General features: G+C 35.9%; 1 protein-coding gene across 1 annotated transcript in view; it reads left to right on the top strand.

Annotated features, from left to right (window-relative positions):
* The window catches only part of sgca (sarcoglycan, alpha), a 45,591-nt gene extending 37,292 nt beyond the window's left edge, over positions 1-8,299 (top strand). Inside the window, exons 9-12 of the mRNA XM_072248635.1 lie at positions 228-416; positions 2,578-2,604; positions 2,843-2,877; positions 7,781-8,299. Of these exons, the coding sequence (XP_072104736.1) occupies positions 228-416; positions 2,578-2,604; positions 2,843-2,877; positions 7,781-7,809 (280 nt within the window). The 3' untranslated portion in view covers positions 7,810-8,299. The remainder of the gene's footprint in view (positions 1-227; positions 417-2,577; positions 2,605-2,842; positions 2,878-7,780) is intronic.
* The last annotated feature ends 202 nt before the right edge of the window (positions 8,300-8,501 follow it).

Raw genomic sequence — 8,501 nt, forward strand, 5'->3', positions numbered from 1 at the left:
CAGCAGGTAAACAAAACACGCTTTGTCAGGGACCAAGATGCAAAACACAGTACATACATCACATACAGCACATAAAATAATATTAATAGATGTATTTGCTAACTTCAGAAACTTCAAGGAGGTCAGGCTCAGCTGACTGGGATTCCTGTTCCACCAATGAAAACTGTAGATCTTCTGTCCAGGAAAATAAAATTAATGATTATTTAACTTTTGCCTTTTCTTTTCAGTATTCAACTTGTCCATCACCATTCAATTCAAGATAATACCAGTGAACTCAGGAATCTGGCTAAGAGCAGGGATGGCTTGCGGCCTCTGTCCACTCTCCCCATGTTTAATGCAAGGACTGGAGAAAGGGCACCTCCTCGACTCCCTTTTAATCCTGATACATCCAGAGTTCCTCTTATTTTGGACCAACAGTAAGTTCTAATTATTCACAATATGTAATGGCAATGAAATACGCAACGTATTGTAAAGAATCAATGTATACGTCTTCTTCGTTGTATATATCGAACATAGATATTTATTGTGTTTGCTGAATGAAGGTGTATCTTTTAATTTTTTTCAGATCAAAAGGTTAGAATTAAATAAGCACCTTGATGACATTCATAAGCTAAACTGGACTGCCAAATGTAACTAAAAATTAATTTAATTGCAAAGTGTACTGTGAGTACATATTTGGTGTTTCAGGTAACCAGCTACTATGATTAGGAAAAGACAGAAGCATTCTCAATCTATTGACATTTAAAACATTAAAATATATTTATGATATATGCAAGAACTTTGATAGTTTAGTTTGACTCCAGATTATAGTTACACTGCAGTAAACAACAGAAATTAGCATTCATAAAAATGAAGTGTGTTCAACGTTGTAAAAATAATACCAGTATCTGACCTCACACCATATAGATATTAGGCCAAAAAAAGGCAATTGGTGTCAGAGGAAAGTGCTTAGAGTGGCCACTTTATTAGGTACACCTGTACATCTGCTCGTTAATGCAAATATCTAATCTGCCAATTATGTGGCACCAACTCAATGCATAAAAGCATGCAGACATGGTCAAGAGGTTCAGTTGTTGTTCAGACCAAACATCAGAATGGGGAATAAATGTGATCTAAGTGACTTTGACTGTGGACTGATTGTTGGTGTCAGATGGGGTGGTGTGAATATCTCAGAAACTGCTGGTTTGGGATTTTCATGCACAACAGTCTTCAGTCCATGAATGTACAGGAATACACTCAGTGGCCACTTTATTAGGTACCTCCTATCCACTAAGTGTATATAGGGAGATAGAGCAGAGAGAATTAACAAGGGAATTCTGGTGAATGATGGCTGATATACCCCAGGCCCCAACTCCTCTTCTGTGCTAGTTCCTCCTCATCCCTAATGTATAAGATTAACTTGAAAGACAATATAAATAATTTTAAGTATCAATCTAGAGCAGAGTATTTTTTAAGCAGTAGCTTATCTTCCCCTTTGCTTCCAATTCTTTGCGCTACTATCCTTGTTGAAATCAATAGGTTCTTAAATTTAATCTGTGGCAGAATCTGACTGATTTCCCATCAAAATGAGAGGAAGCCCCACTGCTGCCAAGTAAAGGTGATCAGCAAGGCTGTTATTTGCATTTCACAGTGTGTTCACAAGAAGGAATAGATCTGCAATTGTTGAACACTTGCAGCTCCAGTTGGAATTGGTAGCAATCACAAGCAGTCAAAAGTTTGTTAGGAAGCCATCACTGCTTGATTTGGAAATCCAATGGGCGACCAAAACACATGTGAGAATGGAACATGGAAAATGCTTTCTACTCTTAAAGACGTAATATTTTTCATTTAAAGAAAATGGTTGTGTTGTATTGTTGCATTCGAATAGTCAAAGAACTGATGTTTTAGATGAGGATTTTATCAAGTCGTAAATTATATTTATGCTTATTACTGTAAAACACATACATAACATTAAGCAACTTATACATTTACAATGGTTACAAATAAAAGTAATCATAATATGTCATCAGAAATTAATAAATAATTACAAATGTACTTTATTGCAAATATATATTCCTGTATTACGTTATAGTGGGCTTTTGAACATAAATTATAAATTTGCCCTAGAACAAAAAGGCAAAATTAATATTTTATATCAGAACATTATCCAGTACAATAAAAATGTTGCAGTATAATAAATAGCACAGGTTCATCATTTCATTTCACTGGTAAAGAATGGACAATTCAGAAGACCAGTGGCAAAAAATTCCTAAAGTGATACTTCCTTTTGTTTCTTTAATAACTTTTGTCACATTTTGATGATTCACTTAATTTATTCACAGTGGTAATCTGATCAGCACTGTAACCAACTGGAGACCATCACTCCTCATGCACACTTGTGGAAAGTAACAACAAATATTTGCATTGAAATTTAACATGGCACTAGGAGACGTTTTAGATTTTTTTTGGTCTGTGTGGGAATATCCTAAGTTTATTCGCAATATATTCATTAAGTAAATATGTATCACTGAATTATTTATCTACATAACTGTTAGTTAATCGTTTATTCATGATTTTTTTTTCATTTTTTCTCATCAGGGAACCACATAGTGATCCTTCTCCCAGGTAATTTTGCTTATTATCATATTGAAATACTTTAAAATTTAGTTTACTACATTTAAATTGTTAGGAAATCCAATTGTCAATTTGGTTTAAACGTTTTAAAAAACCATCTTGTGGTTCAGTAATCACTGCAAACAGGTTATTGACACCACCTACAGTTCAATGTATGATACTGCTACAGAGAATCAATCATTCACCAGTGAGTGATAACCACATCACTTTATGATTTTGTCCTTTGCAGAACCCAGCCAAAGACTCAACAGCAAAAGGATGTTGGTTAGTATTTCAGTACGTAAATTATATAACAATGTTTGAAATACAATTGTTTTAAAATATATGCTAAATATTTAATGTGCTTGAAGGTAAACAAAATATACAAAGTGAAGTTGGCTATTTGTCCCTTGAGCAGGTTCCATCACTCAGTTTGTTCATGGTTGATCTATAGTTTAACTCTATTTAAACATTGGTTTTGTATCCCTTAATAACTTAACTAACAAAATGTATCAGTGTCAGTTTGAAAGTTTGTTTTTAATTGGCAGAGTCTCAATTACCATTTGTGGTGAGATCCAGATATCCACCAGGTGAAGTGCTTATTGACCTTACCCTTGAACTCCCTGGATCTAACTTGAAGCATTCTTGCTCTACATTTTCCCACCAGAGGAAATAGTTTCCATCTGACTTGACAAATTGTTTCGTTACCTTTAATACCTCAATTTGGTCATCCCCCAAATGGACTACAATCAATTATATTGCAAGCTTCATCTGTGCAACATTTCTAGTGCGCCCTTCCTATTCTTGAGTTCTACCCAAATGGGCTCAGTGGCTGTAATCACCCATTCCTGCCCCTCTCTCAACCAAGTCTCTGTAATGATCACAACATTGTAATTCCATGTACTGATCCATGCTCTAAGTTCATCACCTTCACCCATAATACTCCTAGCATTAAAATATGCAAACTTCAAACTATCCGACCCATCATACCCATTATGTCAATTTTGCCTTTCAATATTTTCCCTGATATTTACCTTCTGGTTGGATCCTTCCCTTACTGACCTGGGGCTCCGGATCCCAGCTTCCTGCAAAACCAGTTTAAACTCTCCTGAGTAGCACCAGCAAACCTCCTGGCCAGGATATTGATTCCCCTCCGGTTCAGGTGCAACGCACCTGTCTTGTACAGGTCACCCCTTTCACACATAAGGTTCCAATGATCAAAGAACTTGAAACCCTGTCCCCTGCACCATCTCTGCAGCCACTCATTCATCTGTGCTATCACCCTGTTCCTACCTGCACTAGCCAGTGGCACAGGGAGTGACCTGGAGGTTACAACCTTGGAGGTCCTTTTCTTCCGCCTCTTTCTTTACCTATTCACTGTGTAGGACCTCTTCCCCTTTTCTGCCTATGTCATTTGCACCACAACCTCTGTCTGTTACCCCTTCCCCTTGAGAATATCTTGCAGCCGCTCATGGACCCTAGAACCCAAGAGGCAACACACCATCCTGGTGTCTCTTTTGTGCCACAGATTCTCCTTTCTTCCTCCTACCTATTGAGTCCCCTACAACGACCACACTGCCTGACTTTACTCTTCCCTGTCAAGGCTCGGAGGCAGCCACAGGGGTGCCACCAGCCTGGAGGCTGCTGCTGTAATCTGATGGGTTATTCTCCACCCCCAGCAGTACCTAAGGGGGTATACTTGTTGCTGGGGGCTCTGACCTGATACACACTCCTCTTGTCTGAGCTGCTGAAAAATAACTTAAAGCTAAAGAGAAGGCTATTTTTTCCTGCAATTATTGACCCTTTGCAGTTTATCCTCTGAGATTGTTTAATCCCTCGCCCTGTTGAATGAACTTTGCACCTCACTGGGCCCACAGTCTTTAATCTTTGGCCTGTTGCTGCATTTTTAAAGTCGTTTTCATTAAAGCTTGTTCATCATTTTAATTTGAGGAAATTTATCTTGTATGATAATACATTGATCCTTTTATCTAAATTGGTAAGATCTTAAAATGTTGTATGGTATTCTGATCATTTTTCACTGATTAAGTGTGGTAGAAGGAAAAAAATTCTCATCACATTTAAAAGGTACTTGGACTTGCATGGATACTATGAATGGCAAAAACCAATTACTGTTTATCTTTGCTACAATTATACAACTGCTGGGTGGTTCTTTATTGATCGCCACAGATTCAATGAGCAAAATGACCTCCATCACTAAATCTATCCTGATTTATTTATGATGTGTGCCAGAAACGTTCATGCCATTTAAAAATAGACCATTCTGGTATAATACAATCTCGTTCTAAACCCTATCACATTGCTTTCTCTACATATTCCACCATGACTGAATAATGACATGATTTACATTTCTCTATAACTGATAGTTCAAATCTTCTGCTTAAATTGTCTGTGCTGCCATGCAAAATTGTTATTTACCTTCTGGCTGCCCACAAGTTTGGGATTCCCATCTTGCCTGAAGCAAAAGTGCAGAATTTCTGCATGGTTGCTCTACGCTGACAAGATCACTGCACTCCAATGCCAGAGTCAGATGATACAACACAAGCTTCAACTGTTCCACTACCTAATATTTCTGAGGTCTAAGCAGGTAGAGGAACGTCAAACCCATTCGTTTGAATGTTGGCGAATGAATGTAAGGGAAAAGTATAAGTTAATTTATAACTTAAGTAATATTTTTGAAGAGTTTATTTGAATCTTTTGATTGCTCATGTTTCTAACTGTCTATAGTTAAAAAATTGAAAGCATTTTGTTAATAGCTTTTGAATGGTTTACAGGTTTGTGGATGTTTGTGAGACATTTAAAAACATTAAACCACTGATAACTTTTTCTGCCTTGAGAGTTGCTTAACTCTCTCTTGAGTGGGTCCAATGGTGCAATTTCTTCCAGGAAGCCTGTTCTGACTTGATTCGAGCCTTCAAAGCAGTTCTATGGTTAGGGTTATAATTTTATTTTGAAGACTTCAATCGGTCAGAATCTCGCTCAGAACATTGGTTAGAGCACACTTTGAATATTGCCTGGTCACCGCACTACAGAAAAAATTAGGTAATGTTAGAAAGAGTGCCAAAGAGATTCACCAGAATGTTGCCTGAAATGGAAAGCATTAATTACAAGGAGAGGTTACATAGACTGGGATTATTCTCACTGGAGCACTTGAGGCTAAGGGATCACATTATAGAGGAGCATAGAAAGTCATAGTCTTTTTTGAATGGTAAAAGAGTCTAAAACTTGAGAACATAGGCTTAAGGTGATAGGGGAGATATTTAAAGAGGAATCTGAGAGGCAAATGTTTTCACACAGAAGGTGGTAGGTATATGAAACAAGCTGACAGTGGAGGTGGTAGAGGCAGGTACAATCACAGTATTTAAATGAATTTGGACAGGTACATGGATCAGAAAGGAATAGAGGGATTTGAGGCAAATGCTGGAAAATTGGATTAACACAGATGTCATCTAGATTGGGTGGATGGGTTAGGCCAAAGGGACTGTTTATGAGTTGTATAACTCTATGATTCCAACTGGGTTTCTGAAAGAAATTGCACTATGGGACCCATTCAATGGATGGTTAAATAGGTAAGCTGCTTGTTAGAAATTTTAGGCCAATGTTTCACAACTTTTATTAAGGATGGATCTGTTGAAGCTTAAAGATGTTTCTTTTCAATCAGGTAAATAAAGTCTTAAACCAAGATTTCTGACTGGATGCTAATCACGCCTAGATATTTTGAAAACACATGTAAACTATGCCTTATGTTACTGCTTTTTAACAATGCATCTTATAATTATTATTAACATGTACATATTTAATTCTAAGCAACTTAGACTGATAAACAAAGAAGTACAATTATGCTTTTCATCTAATGAATGCGTTGCAAAATGAAACCACCAAGCTGCAAAAGGCTTTCATTGGTACATTATCATATACATATAAAGTGATATTATTTAATTTTAAGTGCAATGTGAGAAGCATTTTATAATTTTACATGCTTTATAACTGAAATGAGGAATTATTAGCGCAGCAGCTTTTCACCAAAATAAACTGAACAAAGATTTAGTGGTTTATGAAATTCATCTGAATTTCAAAATGGAATAGATGTTTTATCTTTTCTCAAGTTATTCTGTGGCATGTAATTATTATAACTATATATTAATCTCTTGAATTTTGTTCAGACTTTTTAAGAAACTCAAGAACTCAGCTTGTGTTAATGATGTTAGAGAATGAGCACTGTGATGGCGTAAGCATTTTCCTTCACATTACTGAAAAGTAAAATATGTTACAAAATGCATTAGTATTTCATATCAAAGCAGCATTTTTTGGCATTTCTACTAGAGTAGATTAAACTTACTTAGACTTTCTGTAAATGTATGTGTATCATGAGATCTATGATTCACAAATACAAAATAGTTTTATATGAATTTCAATTCATGTGAAAAAATCCTTGCTCCATGATAAGTCATTTCAGTATAAGAATGGCATGTCTTCACTTTGTTGAACAGAGCAAAGTCAACTGGAAAAGAATAGTTCTTAAAAATATACATTTATGGGTTATTTCACACTTACCTTCATTACCTTAAGGTGTTAACTGTTTCTACACTTTTTAAAAACAGAAAGACAATAGATGATGAATGTGATGTCTGGCTCCAACTCTTTGGCATTGTTTTTTTAATAGTAGGTGTGGAAGATTAACAATTAATCTGAATTTATATGTTTCAAGTTCAAGTTATCGTTTATTGTCATTCAACCATTCACATGTAAACAGCTAAACAAAACAATGTTCCTTAGGGACCAAGATGCAAAAACACATACTATATATATACAAGTACGTATATCACACAGAGCGCATAAAATAATATTAACAGATTTTTTAAAAGTATTCTGTAGATGTACAAGTTGACGTAAGTGAATATACTACATATAGTTAAATATACAACAGTATAATGTTACTGGTGCTGTCATAACTCATGAGTACTGGGCTATTCCAGTTCTACAGTTAGAACCCTGAGGTACCAGCAGTAATTTATATTACTCATGAAGATGAGATGAGCATTTGTTCAAATACAGCAGGTGCAGTAGCGGAAACAGATACAACAGAAATATTTTTATCCTGGATGCCATCTATATTCATATAAAACTAATTAACCTCATTGTAGTTCTCATCCTTTGCTTTGGTCTTCAGATTCTGCAAGAAGCCCTAAATCTTTATAATTGGAGTCAAAGATTTGGCAATGTACAGAAAACCAGCAGTCTTTCAATTACTGTGGGCTTCTGACATTGAATGCTATTGTTGTGGCACATGCTGTTCTTATATCAGGTGAATATATTGACCTTGAATTACAAGGTAACATCAGCTCACTGGGATAAGGCTCTGGAGTAGCAGATTTTGTACGATGCGTTACAGAAATCATTGAAAGAAAACATCTTTCTTGGCATACTGTATTTAGAGCAAGAATATGGCACATTCTATTTCTTTAATAAATCTATGATATCCATTGAATAGGCACTGGTTTTCTTCTTTCATTTCCAGAATTTCCTAGATATCACTCAGTGCTACTATAGATGTTATTTTAAGAATAGAAACTGTATGAGCTCCAAAGCCATATTCTACCAGTGTATAAGAAAACAGGTTCCAATTGTTTTCAGAATGTTTGTCCTTTTTTTTATCACATTCTGTGTCTGATGAAAATGGAATTCTACAATGTGCAATGGTTATGGATTCTTAAGACTGTAATATGATTAAAGAAGGTAAAAGAACCCTGCCACGTTTGTTGTAATACCAGAGTCAAAGAGCACTACAGCATACACACAAGCCCTTTGTCACATCTAATCTGTGCCGAACAGTTATTCTGCCTAGTCCCATGGACCGTAGCCAAACTTCTCTTAAATGTTGCATTCAAATC

Source organism: Mobula birostris, chromosome X (genome assembly GCF_030028105.1).
Source record: "Mobula birostris isolate sMobBir1 chromosome X, sMobBir1.hap1, whole genome shotgun sequence".
Taxonomy (NCBI): Eukaryota; Metazoa; Chordata; class Chondrichthyes; order Myliobatiformes; family Myliobatidae; genus Mobula; species Mobula birostris.